General features: G+C 42.8%; 1 protein-coding gene across 1 annotated transcript in view; it reads right to left on the minus strand.

The window, feature by feature from the left end:
- fgf10a (fibroblast growth factor 10a) overlaps nucleotides 1-17,798 on the minus strand; it is a 37,147-nt gene extending 19,349 nt beyond the window's left edge. Inside the window, exon 1 of the mRNA XM_041887032.2 lies at nucleotides 16,596-17,798. Within this exon, the coding sequence (XP_041742966.1) occupies nucleotides 16,596-16,920 (325 nt within the window). The 5' untranslated portion in view covers nucleotides 16,921-17,798. The remainder of the gene's footprint in view (nucleotides 1-16,595) is intronic.
- Nucleotides 17,799-18,387: the final 589 nt, after the last annotated feature.

Here is an 18,387-nt window from a genome sequence, read left to right on the forward strand (position 1 = left end):
AAAGCGTTCATAATGCCATGCACCCTAACAAGGTTCCCAGGGCCTTTGGAAGAGAAACAGGCCCACAGCATCACAGATCCTCCACCATACTTCACGGTGGGCATGAGGTGCTTTTCGGCATACTCATCTTTTGTTTTACGCCAGACCCACTTAGAGTGTTTGTTGCCAAAAAACTCAATCTTAGTCTAATCTGACCAAAGCACACAATCCCAGTTGAAGTCCCAGTGCCGCTTAGCAAACTCCAGACGTTTACGTTTGTGAGTGTTAGTGAGAAAAGGCTTTTTCCTTGCATGCCTCCCAAACAGCTTGTTGGCATGTAGAGAGTGTCTGATGGTTGTTTTGGAGACTTTGTGACCCCAAGATGCCACTCTTTGATGCAATTCTGTGACAGTGAGCTTAGGACTTTTTTTTACTTCTCTTACCATCCTCCTCACTGTGCGTTGTGGCAAGATAAACTTGGGACCTCTTCCAGCCTTGTTTGTCACTGTTCCAGTTGTTTTAAACTTCTTAATGATTCCTCTGACTGTAGATACGGGCAAGTTAAGGCAAGTGGCTATTTTCTTGTAGCCATTGCCTGACTTATGAAGGTCGACACAAATCTGCCTTTCTTGAATGGTGTGTTCTCTTGTCTTTGCCATGTTGACAAATGGGTAAGAGAATTAGGCCTCTGTGTCACGTCATATTTATACCCCAGGGAAACAGGAAGTCATGAATTACTAATTAAAAGTTCCTAGATACCCTGACCAACTTTAGCAACTACAGAAAAATATATTTTTTAAAAAATCAATTAAAATTTTCAGCGGAATTGTTAGGGGTGCCAATAATTGTGGGACACATGATTTCAAGTTGTTTTTTTTCTAAATGTGTGAATTTTTTTTTACCACCAAAATAATGTACTTAAATAAAAGGTTGGATTTTTCTCTTTTTTTGCATTTGGGTTCTATGTTGTTTAAAAAAAAAGGAGAATTTTTGGAAGTCCTCGACCACATCTTAAACAGGGGTGCCAATAATAGTGGAGGGCACTGTATATATATATAAAATGTGGAAAAAGTCAAGGGTTGTGAATACTTTCAGAAGGCACTGTATATGGTAAATCATGGCTGGCATTGGTTACAATCTGCCACAATAGCAATGTGTCAGCTATATGAGGGGACAGTAGGCCTAGTTGGACAAGACTATCTCAATGTGCACATGATGGAAGTTAAAGGTAAATATTAATTATTTAATGAGAAAATGCATTGACTAATATGTGACTAAAATGACTGTGTCTAAAACTAGACAAAAATTGTCCAGAATTTCTGTCGACTGATAATAACAAAAAAGAAGAAGTAGGAAGTTACAATTTTTTTAACAAAATCATTAACAAAATAATAATAATCTAAAATAGCTGCCAAAATTAACGCTGCTCTCTTATCATTGAGGAATAGAGAGTCATTATGTAAAAGAACAGAAATGTGTCTGTTAACTATTGATTTGTTCTCTCGTTTGTTTTGATTTGTTGTCTGCATTCTTAGGGAGCAAATTTCTTAAGACCACATGGACATCATTATAGCAATTCAGCTCGATGACCAACACTACCATGAATAAAGTGTGCATACACTGTTATACAATGTAACGTATACACTGAGTGTACAAAAACATTATGAACACCTGCTCTTTCCATGACATAGACTGACCAGGTGAATCCAGGTGAAAGCTATGATCTCTTATTGATGTCACTTGTTAAATCCACTTCAATCAGTGTAGATAAAGGGGAGGAAACAGTTTAATGAAGGATTTTTAAGCCTTGAGACAATTGAGACATGGATTGTGTATGTGTGTCATTCAGCAGTGGCACATATTCATGGCTGTATCGCTTCCCCCAGAAATTCACCAATAAAAAATAAATAAATACAAAATAGTTTATCTTTTGTCTCTTTGTGTTTCATAGTTTTCCTTCAATTCGCAAGAAGCTGAATGTATCTCACCAGAGAAAGCCTTCGAGCGAGCGAAACAGCGCCCCTCTGTCTCTGTATGTATAGCCCATTTATCTGATGCTGTCTGGTCAAAAAGAGTGATATTGTTTACACCCATGGCATTGAATTCAAGGGAATCCAGCGAGCATTTGGCCTCCCTTAATAAAAAAAAGATACAATAATAGCCAATCAGCGTTGAGCTAAAATGAGCGAGCTCAACTGTGAATTGTCCTTGTGCACCAAAAAAGAAACTGTCAAGGGAAGCCAGTTTGGATTTGGCTTCACACCAATCACCTCACATCAAGCCAAACGTCATTGACAGAAAAAAATTACTTGAATTGTTGCACCTCGTTGTGTTGATGTTCTCCAGTGGCTAGCTAGCTAGCTAAAATGGTCCCATTCCTAAATTAGCCATGGACAGAGATAGGGATTTGGACTTGTGGTTTTACTTAATTCTAAGTACTGGTCAATGATTATAACAGCGATTCTGATCCAACCATAAATTCATACATTGTGCCTCTGGCCTGAGAGGATGGAAGTTCAATATATAGCTAGATGTAGTAGGCTAATGTTAACTAGCTGGCTAATCTTTGCCCATGATAGGAAGTTAGTCTAGCGAGCCAGCATTTTAGCCAGCTAGCTTAGGACAACAAAACCTAAAAGCGTGTGATGTATGACAGAGTCATAGACCATTTCGGCAACATGAAAGAGAAGAGGATGGCATTGGCATTTCTCTACAAGTAGAGTGGGTCAACATGTTTTTTCTACTTACGCAGTGGTATCTGTACTTTACTATTTATATTTTTGACAACTTTTACTTTTACTTTCTACATTCCTAAAGACAATAATGTACTTTTTACTCCATACATTTTCCCTGACACCCAAAAGTACTCGTTACATTTTGAATGCTTAGCAGGACAGAAAAATTGTCAAATTCACGCACTACATCCCTCTGATCTGGCGGACTAAACACACATGCTTCATTTGTAAATGATGTCGTGAGTGTTTTAGTGTGCCCCTGGCTTTCCATAAATAAATAAATGGTGCCGTCTGGTTTGCATAATATAAGGAATTTGAAACGATTTATACTTTTACTTTTGATACTTAAGTACAGTATATTTTAGCAATTACATTTACATTTGATACTTAAGTATATTTAAAACCAAATACTTTTAGACTTTTACTCAAGTAGTATTTTACTGGGTGACTTTCACTTTTCCTTGAGTCATTTTCTATTAAGGTATCTTTACTTTTTCTCAAGTATGACAATTGGGTACTTTTTCCACCAGTAACTTATGCGCGCACACACACACACAAATCAGTACCATGGACAGCCACGTGATATTTAGCTTATGTTGATTGGACTAAATCATTTTTGGTTTTTAGTCACTGTATTAGACTAATCATAGGTGATTTGATGATGTTGAAATGTTGAAGTTGAAATGGTGCTGGAATAGTGGAGGCAGCTCCTGTTTTCTTTGGGACTTAAGGTAACTCTCCGGTGTTCTAAATCAATAGTTGTTTAGTAGTCCTAAAATGTCAGAAACATTAACTTGATTGACCATGCTGTTTGTTACATGCAATATGCTTTATGGATTCCACCTGACAGATGTTGCTCTCCGGTTTTGTGATGAAACAAAGGTGTGGTTGAATTTATTCTGCCACTGAGTCTTCTTATTGTCTCAGCCTTAGGCCTATATATCACGGTGAAAAGGCATATTAACTAATAGGTTATAGAGCAAACAACGCAATTATCACAACATATAGTTGTTTGCTTACGACACAACGGTGGTAGGCCTGATCACCGACAACGATGAGACAGCCTATAGGGAGGAGGTCAGAGACCTGGCAGTGTGGTGCCAGAAAAACAACCTCTCCCTCAACATGATCAAGACAAAGGAGATGATTGTGGACTACAGGAAAAGGAGGGCCGAACACGCCCCCATTCACATCGATGGGGCTGTAGTGGAGCGGGTCGAGAGTTTCAAGTTCCTTGAAGTCCACATAACCAACAAACTATCATGGTCCAAACACACAAAGAAAGTCGTGAAGAGGGCACGACAATTCCTTTTATTTCCCTCAGAAGACTGAAAAGATTTGGCATGGGTCCCCAGATCCTCAAAAAGTTCTATAGCTGCACCATCGAGAGCATCCTGACCAGTTGCATCACCGCCTGGTATGGCAACTGCTCGGCATCTGCCCTTAAGGAGCTGCAGAGGGGCCAAGCTTCCTGCCATCCAGGACCTACAGTGGCTTGCGAAAGTATTCACCCCCCTTGGCATTATTCCTATTTTGTTGCCTTACAACCTGGAATTAAAATTGATTTTTGGGGGGTATGTATCATTTGATTTACACAACATGCCTACCACTTTGAAGACGCAAAATATGTTTTATTGTGAAACAAACAAGAAATAAGACAAAAAGATTCCAGTTACCTAAGTCATAGACTGTTCTCTCTGCTACCGCACGGCAAGCGGTACCGGAGCTCCAAGTCTAGGTCCAAAAGGCTCCTTAACAGCTTCTACCCCCAAGCCATAAGAATGCTGAACAATTAATCAAATGGCCACCTGGACTATTTTCATTGACTATTCCACAAATGTTCAACCACTCCACAAATTTATTGTTAACAAACTATAGTTTTGGCATCTACTTTGTGCATGACACAAGTCATTTTTCCAACAATTGTTTACAGACAGATTATTTCACTTATAATTCACTGTATCACAATTCCAGTGGGTCAGAAGTTTACATACATTAAGTTGACTGTGCCTTTAAACAGCTTGGAAAATTCCAGAAAATGATGTAATGGCTTTAGAAGCTTCTAATAGGCTAATTGACATGATTTGAGTCAATTGGAGGTGTACCTGTGGATGTATTTCAAGGCCTACCTTCAAACTCAGTGCCTCTTTGCTTGACATCATGGGAAAACCAAAAGAAATCAGCCAAGACCACAGAAAAAAAAATTGTAGACCTCCACAAGTCTGGTTCATCCTTGGGAACAATTTCCAAACGCCTGAAGGTACCACATTCATCTGTACAAACAATAGTACGCAAGTATAAACACCATGGGACCACGCAGCCGTCATACCGCTCAGGAAGGAGACGCGTTCTGTCTCCTAGAGATGAACGTACTTTGGTGCGAAAAGTGCAAATCAATCCCAGAACAACAGAAAAGGACCTTGTGAAGATGCTGGAGGAAACAGGTACAAAAGTATCTACATCCACAGTACAATGAGTCCTATATCGACATAACCTGAAAGACCGCTCAGCAAGGAAGAAGCCCCTGCTCCAAAACAGCCATAAAAAAGCCCGACTACAGTTTGCAACTGCACATGGGGACAAGGATCATTCTTTTTGGAGAATTGTCCTCTGGTCTGATGAAACAAAAATAGAACTGTTTGGCCATAATGACCATCATTATGTTTGGAGGAAAAAGGGGGTGCCTTGCAAGCCGAAGAACACCATCCCAACCATGAAGCACGGGGGTGGCAGCATCATGCTGTGGGGGTGCTTTGCTGCAGGAGAGACTGGTGCACTTCACAAAATAGATGGCATCATGAGGAAGGAAAAGTATGAATGCTATTCATTGACTACAGCTCAGCATTCAACACCATAGTGCCCTCTAAGCTCATCACTAAGCTAAGGATCCTGGGACTAAACACCTCCCTCTGCAACTGGATCCTGGACTTCCTGACGGGCCGCCCCCAGGTGGTAAGGGTAGGTAACAACACATCTGCCACACTGATCCTCAACACGGGGGCCCCTCAGGGGTGCGTGCTCAGTCCCCTCCTGTACTCTCTGTTCACCCATGACTGCATGGCTAGGCACGACTCCAACACCATCATTAAGTTTGCCGACGACACAACAGTGGTAGGCCTGATCACCGACAACGATGAGACAGCCTATAGGGAGGAGGTCAGAGATCTGGCCGTGTGGTGCCAGGACAACAACCTCTCCCTCAACGTGACCAAGACAAAGGAGATGATTGTGGACTACAGGAAAAAAAAGAGGACTGAGCACGCCCCCATTCTCATCGACGGGGCTGTAGTGGAACAGGTTGAGAGCTTCAAGTTCCTTGGTGTCCACATCACCAACGAACTATCATGGTCCAAACACACCAAGACAGTCGTGAAGAGGGCACGACAAAGCCTATTCCCCCTCAGGAGACTAAAAGATTTGGCATGGGTCCTCAGATCCTCAAAAAATTCTACAGCTGCACCATCGAGAGCATCCTGACTGGTTGCATCACCGCCTGGTATGGCAACTGCTTGGCCTCTGACCGCAAGGCACTACAGAGGGTAGTGCGTACGGCCCAGTACATCACTGGGGCAAAGCTCCCTGCCATCCAGGACCTCTATACCAGGCGGTGTCAGAGGAAGGCCCTCAAAATTGTCAAAGACTCCAGCCACCCTAGTCATAGACTGTTCTCTCTGCTACCGCACGGCAAGCGGTACCGGAGTGCCAAGTCTAGGTCCAAAAGACTTCTCAACAGCTTCTACCCCCAAGCCATAAGACTCCTGAACAGCTAATCATGGCTACCCGGACTATTTGCACTGCCCCCCACCCCATCCTTTTTACGCTGCTGCTACTCTGTTAAGTATTTATGCATAGTCACTTTAACTCTACCCACATGTACATATTACCTCAACTACCTCAACTAGCCGGTGCCCCCGCACATTGACAATGCAACGGTACCCCCCTGTATATATAGCCTCCCTACTGTCACTTTATTTTACTGTATATATAGCCTCCCTACTGTCACTTTATTTTACTTCTGCTCTTTTTTTCTCAACACTTTTTTGTTGTTGTTTTATTCTTACTTTTTTGTTTAAAATAAATGCACTGTTGGTTAAGGGCTGTAAGTAAGCATTTCACTGTAATGTCTGCACCTGTTGTATTCGGCGCATGTGACCAATAAAATTTGATTTGATTTGATTTGAAAAGTATATGGATATATTGAAGCAACATCTCAAGACATCAGTCAGGAAGTTAAAGCTTGGTCGCAAATGGGTCTTCCAAATGGACAATGACCCCAAGCATACTCCCAAAGTTGTGGCAAAATGGCTTAAGGACAACAAAGTCAAGGTATTGGAGTGGCCTTCACAAAGCCCTGACCTCAATCCTATAGAAAATTTGTGGGCAGAACTGAAAAAGCATGTGCGAGCAAGGAGGCCTACAAACCTGACTCAGTTACACCAGCTTTGTCAGGAGGAATGGGCCAAAATTCACCCAACTTATTGTGGGAAGCTTGTGGAAGGCCACCTGAAACGTTTGACCCAAGTTAAACAATTTAAAGGCAATGCTACCAAATACTAATTGAGTGTATGTAAACTTCTGACCCACTGGGAATATGATGAAAGAAAGAAAAGCTGAAATAAATCATTCTCTCTACTATTATTCTGACATTTCACATTCTTAAAATAAAGTGGTGATCCTAACTGACCTAAGACAGGGAATTTTTACTAGGCTGAAATGTCAGGAATTGTGAAAAACTGAGTTTAAATGTATTTGGCTAAGGTGTATGTAAACTTCCGACTTCAACTGTAGCCTCATTATTGTTATTTTATTGAGTTGGCTTGGCTTCCCCATGATTTTACCCCAGCACCGCTACTGCCATTCATATATTTAAGTTGCTTTGAACGGGGTGTTGTAGTAGGTTCCAGGTACACCGGTTTGTGTCAAGAACTGTAACGCTGCTGGGTTTTTCATGCTCAACAGTTTCCCGTGTGTATCAATAATGGTCCACCACCCAGGACATCCAGCCAACTTGACACAACTGTGGGAAGCATTGGAGTCAACATGGGCCAGCATCCCTGTGGAATGCATTCGACACCTTGTAAAGTCCATGCCCTGACGAATTGACGCTGTTCTGAGGGCAAAAGGAGGTGGGTGCAACTCAATATTAGGAAGGAGTTCTTAATATTTTGTACACTCAGTGTAATGTTTGTACAAGAGTTTTCATAAGCAATGCAAAAAAACAAGCAATGCAAAAAAAAACTCCTGTGTAATAATTTATCCTGAATCCTGAACAGGGGTGTCAAACTCATTTTGCCCTGGGGGCGGCATTCGGTCTTCAACGAGGTCCAGAGGGCCTCACTAAAAATTTGCTATTATTTCCTCGCCGGCAAAAAAAATAAAAAAAATAATTGTGCTCTATCTATTTTTATTTGAATGTTCGATGCTCCCTGACTGTCTAGCTTTCATTTTGGTGATTATTAGCGAGCTGGACACAGTCAAGAAACTGCATGAATGTAGGTCCATTATCATTCTACACAGTTTCGATTTGGTTTTAATCATTTTAAAGTATATTGAGTTTGTTTCCCGCGGGCCGTATGTTTGACACCCCTGGTCTAGAATAAAATAATCCCTAAACATGTTGCTTCTAATTCTAAGTATAAAAGGACCGTAACAGTAAATTAGACACATCATTCAGAACTCCTAGAACGCACATTCTCCAAACCCCTGGCCAAACAGTTGGTCATTACTAAAGGATCAGAAAAGAGAAAGTCTATGAAGGTCAAATAGAATAAAAATAAACACTGGCACTAACCTTTTGTACATCCACACACTCCTCATAACTCACTTTTATTGCCTGTGTGGTTAAGATTTCCCAGGAGAACCATAAATGTGCACTATAACCACAGAGTGAAGGAGAACACTCAAGAGAGAGTGCCATCTGTGTGGTGCAGACGGGTGCTACATTTACATTTACTTACACATTTCACATCATGGTGTCTTTCTATCCTCACATAAACACATTATAAAGAGACACACAACCACACTTCCACTTGCTAAGAGAACACAAACTAGTGAGGGAACACACAGCCTTGTGTTTCAACACCACCACGAGGCTCATGAAGAAGCATGTAAGAGCCAATAACTATAATTATGGGTTGAGAAAAAGGGAACATAAACACATAACTATTAGGAGTAGTAATATTTCTACAACTTCACTTGCCCCTTTTGATTGATAATCACCAACCAATCATATTAGTCCATTGCCAAAGGTACCACTAGTCTATAGCCTATTCCTTTGCTCTTTTGCTAAGACATGGTTCTAATGCTGAGCCATGGAACACCAGAGCCCCCGTCCTCCGTCATCCAGGGTCTGGTGGAACCATAAAAGTTATAGATTTACCTAGTCCCCCCATCCTCTATGCCAGAGGTATTCAACTCTGACCCTTCGAGGTCCGGAGCCTGCTGTTCTACCTGGTAATGAATTGCACCCACCTGGTGTCCCAGGTCTCAGTCAGTCTCTGATGTTGGAGTTCGAAGCCTAAGATTTTCACTGTACCCTGCAATCACACCTGCAACCCTGTACATGTGACTAATAAACAATCTGAATCTGAATCTGATTAGAGGGGAACAATGAAGGTCTGAAGGCTTTGAGGTCCAGAGTTTAATTTGAGGGCTCTACAGTATTAAGACCTCATTTGCAGCAAGAGGATACCTCTTGTCAGAACCATTTCCTTTCACAAATCTTCTCAGAAAGAGATGCATCCTGCGATAGATCCATCCAGCCTGGCCAGCAGAGGATAACACACACTATTAAAGGTTGGATAGTAATAGGGTCACTTTGGATCAGTCAGAGGAGCTTTAGATTCAGCCAAGTCTCACTTCCTTGGCTATACAGTACAATACAGTACAACTTTATTATTGCCAGAGGGGCAATTCTTTCAGGGCTGTCAGGGTGCTTCAGACAGGACAAACACACACAGACAGTATAAAAATAATAATAATTACAATATATATATATATATATATATATATATATATATATATATATATATATATATATATATATACATATATATATATATATATATATACAGTGGGGAGAACAAGTATTTTATACATTGCCGATTTTGCAGGTTTTCCTACTTACAAAGCATGTAGAGGTCTGTAATTTTTATCATAGGTACACTTCAACTGTGAGAGACGGAATCTACAGTGAGGGGAAAAAGTATTTGATCCCCTGCTGATTTTGTACATTTGCCCTTTGACAAAGAAATTATCAGTCTATAATTTTAATGGTAGGTTTATTTGAACAGTGAGAGACAGAATAACAACAAAATAATCCAGAAAAACGCATGTCAAAAATGTTATAAATTGATTTGCATTTTAATGAGGGAAATAAGTATTTGACCCCCTCTCAATCAGAAAGATTTCTGGCTCCCAGGTGTCTTTTATACAGGTAACGAGCTGAGATTAGGAGCACACTCTTAAAGGGAGTGCTCCTAATCTCCGTTTGTTACCTGTATAAAATACACCTGTCCACAGAAGCAATCAATCAATCAGATTCCAAACTCTCCACCATGGCCAAGACCAAAGAGCTCTCCAAGGATGTCAGGGACAAGATTGTAGACCTACACAAGGCTGGAATGGGCTACAAGACCATCGCCAAGCAGCTTGGTGAGAAGGTTACAACAGTTGGTGTGATTATTCGCAAATGGAAGAAACACAAAATAACTGTCAATCTCCCTCGGCCTGGGGCTCCATGCAAGATCTCACCTCGTGGAGTTGCAATGATCATGAGAACGGTGAGGAATCAGCCCAGAACTACACGGGAGGATCTTGTCAATGATCTCAAGGCAGCTGGGACCATAGTCGCCAAGAAAACAATTGGTAACACACTACGCCGTGAAGGACTGAAATCCTGCAGTGCCTGCAAGGTCCCCCTGCTCAAGAAAGCACATATACAGGCCCGTCTGAAGTTTGCCAATTAACATCTGAATGATTCAGAGGAGAACTGGGTGAAAGTGTTGTGGTCAGATGAGACCAAAATCGAGCTCTTTAGCATTAACTTAACTCGCCGTGTTTGGAGGAGGAGGAATGCTGCCTATGACCCCAAGAACACCATTCCCACCGTCAAACATGGAGGTGGAAACATTATGCTTTGGGGGTGTTTTTCTGCTAAGGGGACAGGACAACTTCACCGTATCAAAGGGACGATGGACGGCGCCATGTACCGTCAAATCTTGGGTGAGAACCTCCTTCCCTCAGCCAGGGCATTGAAAATGGGTCGTGGATGGGTATTCCAGCATGACAATGACCCAAAACACATGGCCAAGGCAACAAAGGAGTGGCTCAAGAAGAAGCACATTAAGGTCCTGGAGTGGCCTAGCCAGTCTCCAGACCTTAATCCCATAGAAAATATGTGGAGGGAGCTGAAGGTTCGAGTTGCCAAACGTCAGGCTCGAAACCTTAATGACTTGGAGAAGATCTGCAAAGAGGAGTGGGACAAAATCCCTCCTGAGATGTGTGCAAACCTGGTGGCCAACTACAAGAAAGATCTGACCTCTGTGATTGCCAACAAGGGTTTTGCCACCAAGTACTAAGTCATGTTTTGCAGAGGGGTCAAATACTTATTTCCCTCATTAAAATGTAATTAATTTATAACATTTTTGACATGCGTTTTTCTTGATTTTGTTGTTGTTAGTCTGTCTCTCTTGCCAGTGGGCAAACGTACAAAATCAGCAGGGGATCAAATACTTTTTTCCCTCACTGTAAAACAAAAATCCAGAAAATCACATTGTATGATTTTTAAGTAATTAATTTGCATTTTATTGCATGACATAAGTATTTGATCACCTACCAACCAGTAAGAATTCCGGCTCTCACAGACCTGTTTGTTTTTCTTTAAGAAGCCCTCCTGTTCTCCACTCATTACCTGTACTAACTGCACCTGTTTGAGCTCGTTACCTGTATAAAAGACACCTGTCCACACACTCAATCAAACAGACTCTAACCTCTCCACAATGGCCAAGACCAGAGAGCTGTGTAAGGATATCAGGGATAAAATTGTAGACCTGCACAAGGCTGGGATGGGCTACAGGACAATAGGCAAGCAGCTTGGTGAGAAGGCAACAACTGTTGGCGCAATTATTAGAAAATGGAAGAAGTTCAAGATGACGGTCAATCACCCTCGGTCTGGGGCTCCATGCAAGATCTCACCTCGTGGGGCATCAATGATCATGAGGAAGGTGAGGGATCAGCCCAGATCTACACGGCAGGACCTGGTCAATGACCTGAAGAGAGCTGGGACCACAGTCTCAAAGAAAACCATTAGTAACACACTACGCCATCATGGATTAAAATCCTGCAGCGCACGCAAGGTCCCCCTGCTCAAGCCAGCGCATGTCCAGGCCCGTCTGAAGTTTGCCAATGACCATCTGGATGATCCAGAGGAGGAATGGGAGAAGGTCATGTGGTCTGATGAGACAAAAATATAGCTTTTTTGTCTAAACTCCACTCGCCGTGTTTGGAGGAAGAAGAAGGATGAGTACAACCCCAAGAACACCATCCCAACCATGAAGCATGGAGGTGGAAACATCATTCTTTGGGTATGCTTTTCTGCAAAGGGGACAGGACGACTGCACCGTATTGAGGGGAGGATGGATGGGGCCATGTATCGCGAGATCTTGGCCAACAACCTCCTTCCCTCAGTAAGAGCATTGAAGATGGGTTGTGGCTGGGTCTTCCAGCATGACAACGACCCGAAACACACAGCCAGGGCAACTAAGGAGTGGCTCCGTAAGAAGCATCTCAAGGTCCTGGAGTGGCCTAGCCAGTCTCCAGACCTGAACCCAATATAACATCTTTGGAGGGAGCTGAAAGTCCATATTGCCCAGCGACAGCCCCGAAACCTGAAGGATCTGGAGGTGGTCTGTATGGAGGAGTGGGCCAAAATCCATGATGCAGTGTGTGCAAACCTGGTCAAGACCTACAGGAAACGTATGATCTCTGTAATTGCAAATAAAGGTTTCTGTACCAAATATTAAGTTCTGCTTTTCTGATGTATCAAATACTTACGTCATGCAATAAAATGCAAATTAATTACTTAAAAATCATACAATGTGATTTTCTAGATTTTTGTTTTAGATTCCGTCTCTCACAGTTGAAGTGTACCTATGATAAAAATTACAGACCTCTACATGCTTTGTAAGTAGGAAAACCTGCAAAATCGGCAGTGTCAAATACTTGTTCTCCCCACTGTATATATATATATATATATATATATATATATATATATATATATATATATATATATATATTTTAAGGCATCAGTTAAAAGTCCATAGTGCAATTTGAATATAGGATCTAGAAGTATCTGTATCAAATGTTGCAATATAAAATGAAAAAGCATCATGTCCAGGGTCCTTATCTAAAGAAAGGAGTGGACCATGACACGACAGATGAAGTGCTGCTACTACTAATACACTGTGTTTGCTGTATACCAGCATCTCATCCAGGGCTCAACACATCAATGTTCTCTTAATGCCCTAGAACTTGACAAGAACAAATGAGTTTGGCTTTGGAACAGCCCGTTTTGGCAGGGATCGTCTGTAATACTAATTAAGCAGCATCAGATTAGAGCGAGGGCTGAATGGGGTGAGAGGGGGATGGATAGCTACTGGCCTGTCCCCTCTGTGATGTACAGCCCACAAAGTTGACAACATGATTGGAAAGAGACTGACTGGGGAGCTCACAATACAACCTGCAGTTGAACCCTAAACTGCTAAGTCCCCTCAATCAAAACTGTCAGGGTCTAATGATGCTCATTAGCAGGCCCCCTTCCTCCCCAGCATCCCCCAGTATATAACTTCAGACCACAGTCCACTGTGGGTGAATTAAGTATATTAGAGAGTGTTTTATTCAATTCCAGTTTCTGTCGTTGATAAGCGAGGGAGAGGAGAGGAAAGGGGTGTGGGGTCCAGATGTCAAATCTGATAGAATGAAAGGAAAAAACCTCCCATCTGTTATAAACAGTTTCTTATTGCTTGGTGACATTTGAAAACACAAAAAAAGATTGGACATATTGGATAATTCAGTATGAAAAAAACCTGTTTGTTTGTTTGGTTCACACATGTAGTGCTATACTATTCTAATACTGGAGAGTAATGTCTACTAAAACAGTGTGACAAAGTGATACTGAGCAGATGGATTCTGAAAGGGAATCACACAATATGGGCCGGATTGGGTTTCAAACAGCACATAGATGGGTCTTTTGTGGAGGGCCCGGCTGAGAGAGAGAGAAAGGGGCTGGGTAACACTGGCCAGGCTGCAGCACAGACCTGACCAACACAGCACACAAAGAGGCTCTAAGAAACCAGGTTTGTGCCCAAGCAGTGTGTCCTACCTAGGTATTTGTACCAAGAACATTTAACTATGTACCAACTCTCACCCTGGACCTATAGAAATGTGCCATGATTCTTGAAAGGTCTGGTTTAAACTGACCTATGGTTATACATAATAAACAAAAGCATGCACTGATTATCATATAATTCTCCAGAAAGATATGTTATCAGACTTTTAATTTAATTTAATTAGAAGATCTTTCATTCATTTGCCTTTTGATTCTACCGTACGTAAACATCTAGCCTCCGTACATGGGCACATCAAAGCTGCAGAGGATAAAGAACCTAACAGGCTACAATTCTGTGGGCAGTGGAGGCCTGGCCAGGCAATGCCTACTGGTACTACACTATGTAATTAGAGCCAATTTCACCATATTCTGCCACTCATCAGTCTACCATGACATCTAAGTTTACACCTTCTCAATGTCTGCCTTGCCTCACAAAGTATGGCATGTTTTCACACATTTTTCTGGAGACACTCCAAGTGAACCTATTTCAGCACAGAACAGCACAGAACTGAAGCTAATAAAGTGAAAGCATTCCCACATACTGTCCTGATGAGGAAAGTCTTCTGATATTTGGTTAATAAAAAAACGAATTCCATGATGCTGCAGGCTACTTCCAGAGGAGGTGACAGGCTAGATGAACATGTACTCAGCATCATCTCACTTCCACTGCTCAATAAAGACATAGGATCCTTTTTTAGCTGTCCCGCTGTCAGGGTTTATGATTGGACAAACTGCTTAGCAAGGAGAAAACTATCTCCCCCAGCATCTCCACCTTCACCACCAACAGATAGCAATATTACCCTGCAGCTCTCTATCTTCTTGTTCCTCTGAGACATTTCAACTAGTCAACAAGTCCCCCTTTCTAGGACCAAACCAGGATACCTGTTTTTTTAACTGTAGTTTCTACAGTTTCTGAATGAATAAACCAAAAGGTGCTTATCACCACGTCTTGTGCCACATCTTTGACTTTTCACCACAAGCTGATGGGTTTCAAGTCAGCGAGACACAGAACATTACTGCAACCTGGTGGGCATTTTACTTTTAGATTCATATAATTTTTTGTTGTGTGTAAGGAGGCTAAAAAAGTGTCGAGTAACCCCCCCCCAAGCCTGTCTAGCTACACTTCAGATGGAACAGTATTAGGGCAGCATGGGATGTGAATTCCCCAATAAGTACTCTGTGCATCTGGTTTCAGCATTATTACCAGCCAGACTTGTGCCAAAGGTCATTGTGGGAGCTAATGACAACCCTATTATATTCACATGTGGTGGGCTATTGGCGGGAACCACTCACATGCAGCATGCATTGGACACTCACCTCAAAACACTACACTATTCTCTTTCGTTTTTTTCTCTCTCATTTATTTAACTGCTATCTTTCCATAAACAAGAAAGGTGCCCCTACAAAATAATGTAAAGTGGCTTTCAAACGATCTAAGTATTCAACGCCTAGGTGTTAATGTCGTGACCTGATCTCAAAGCTTGAGCTTTTTGTGTTTTTTGACACGTCTGCTTCTAATGGTTGAACTGTGAGAGTGCTGAAGGCGAGAGGAAGCTCTGCTAATTGAAATTCCTTCAGCCATGTCTTGCACAGCCTCAGCGTCTGAGTGGGCCTGTCAGTGAGGAGAAGCCTCGCACCACATGGGCTCCATATGGCAAAGCCTTCTTTTATTAGGACCACAGTGTGTTCACAGAGCACTGACAGAAAAGTGCACGGGCAGTTTGGACAGAGAGACTGTGGCGGCCAGGTGCTGAGAGTGTTGTCCAGGGTGTCTGGAGTATCGCTCACTGCATAGTAAACTTTACGGCACCCAGGCAGGCAATTGTAGCGATTTGAGCAGCATGACAAGTAGCTGAGGTGTCATTCTCAGCAGGGGTGTGTGAATGGATACAAGCACTTAGATAGAGAGAATCATGTCAGCCGTGCCCATAAAGGGTAAAGGACACGGCTACGGCAACTGGAAAGTGATGAGGTTGATGAAAACCACAAACGATAATAACATTATATATGCCACTAGTATCACTAGTATTATGACCTATAATAAAGTGATATAATAAGTCACAAAAGAAAAAATACAGGGATGTGATCCCTGAGCCACAGGGATGATGTTGATGTTTGAGATATTTCCTCAGAGACAAAAGGGTTCTTCAGGCTATTTCTAATTGGTTCCAGTAGACGTGCTCTAAAGGACTGAGTAACTGAAGCAACAAACATGCTGCTTCCAGAACCTTCTGCTGCCCAGGCAGAGCGAGAAACACGAAACACAGGCTACACATGATCTATGCTGCCCACTACTGCTGCCCACCATTATACCAGGTAAGGTTCCTATTATGTGTGGATGTGCAGTGGAGAAAAATCAGAGAGCAATGCCATAATAATGGGGGAAAACCACCGCCCACAAACTCTATAGGACCCACATGTGACAGGGATGAGAAAAGAAGAAAAACTCACAAAACATAAGCTGAGGGAGAGCATATTTTCTGGGGGTTACTTACTGTAGAGATCGTCTTTGTTTTTGGTGCCATTGACTTTGCCATTTTTATCAATCCTGAGAAAGAACTTCTGATAGGAGTAGAGTTTCCTCTTGCGCACGTCTCCTTGGAGATGGTTATAGCTGCGCACATGTCGCCCCACAACAGTGGCTGAAGAGGCGTTGGCCGACCTGGGCAAGCGCAGCACGGAGTGAGTGGCGACCCCAGGTGCATTGTGATGACACGTGGAGGGCAATGGATAGAGCAGGAGGACGAGCATTGTGGAGATGAGGGACAGACGAATGCAGGACCAGGCGGCAGCACCCTTAGTCACTGTCCATCTGGACATTGTACTGGAGCTGGGAGGACTGGAGAGAGGCTCACAGAAAGGACCATGCTGGAGAGGGGAGAGGGAGAGGGGCTGAGAGCGGGAGATGGAACCCCCGGCGGCTGACGACGACAACACTGCTGCTGCTTATTCCTCTCGTGTTCCAAAGGAATGTGTCAATGTCCATAACTCAAAACACCTCTGCTGTGGAACAAGCACCTCTCGCCCTCCGCCGCTCACTCTCCTCATTCAATACAAATGAGAAACTACCTCTACCACCTCTGGAGAGGATGAGATAAGGGGAGGGTTAGAAGAGGGGATGGGGAGACGCAAAAAATGTTCAGAAAATGAATAAAATAAAATAAATCTATACAGAAAAACTAAAGCTGTTTCTCATCAAAATGAAGAATCCAACGAGGGGAGAAAAAGGGACCCATGTAATCCTTGGTTTTCTTCTGTTCTCTTTGGCTTTTTCTCTGATGTCACTTGTCTGTGTAATGGAGCCTCTTAGCTGGAGTGTATCTCTCTCTCTCCGCTGTGCTGTGCTCCTCTATGTGAGGGAGTGAGAGCAGGAGCGCTGACTCTCTGTGTCCTGGTCCCTCTGAGTTAGAGTAGAGCAGAGTGTGAGCTGGAGCTCTCCTTCTCTTCTCTCCGTCTCTCTGAGCCGAGTCCCTTTGAGTGGAGTGGTGGAGTTTTGCTTCTTTTCTCTTCTCTGAGCTCCTATCCCTGTCTGTCTGTCTGTCTTGCTGCGCTGAGGTGACTGAGTCTTGTCCCTCTTCTCACCTTATTTATCTGACGCAATCCCCCAGATGTAATCTCTTAGGATAATTGTCAGTCTATGAAACTGGTGGCTTTGAAGATCTATGTGTGTGAGGTTTTTTTTCACTGTTGCTTAGTTGCTTGTGTGTGTCAGTATTTGTGTATGTGTGTGTGTGTGTGTTAGGGTGCGTGTGTGTGTGTGTGTGTGTGTGTGTGTGTGTGTGTGTGTGTGTGTGTGTGTGTGTGTGTGTGTGTGTGTGTGTGTGAGGGTGTGTGTGTGTGTGTGTATGTGTGTGTGTGTGTATATGTGTGTGTGTGTGTGTGTGTGTGTGTGAGGGTGCGTGTGTGTGTGTGTATATATGTGTGTGTATGTGCATGTGTGTGTGTGAGGGTGTGTGTGTATGTGTGTGTGTGTGAGTGTGAATGTGAGTGTGAGTGTGAGTGTGAGTGTGTGTGTGTGTGTGTGTGTGTGTGTGTGTGTGTGTGTGTGTGTGTGTGTGTGTGTGTGTGTGTGTGTGTGTGTGTGTGTGTATGTGTGTGTGTATGTGTGTGTCAGATAGAGTAGGTGAGAGAGGTCGTTTTTTCTCCCCTCCTATCCCCACCTCTCTCTCTCTCTCGCTCTCTTTCTCTCTCTTCTACCCCCTCCCTCTCACCCTGTTCCCTCCCCTTCCAAGCCCTACCAGTTGCTCAGAACAGGTTAGGAGTGAATTGTGGAAACTCTCTCTCCTC

The sequence above is a fragment of the Coregonus clupeaformis genome, chromosome 9 (assembly GCF_020615455.1).
Source record: "Coregonus clupeaformis isolate EN_2021a chromosome 9, ASM2061545v1, whole genome shotgun sequence".
Classification (NCBI taxonomy): domain Eukaryota; kingdom Metazoa; phylum Chordata; class Actinopteri; order Salmoniformes; family Salmonidae; genus Coregonus; species Coregonus clupeaformis.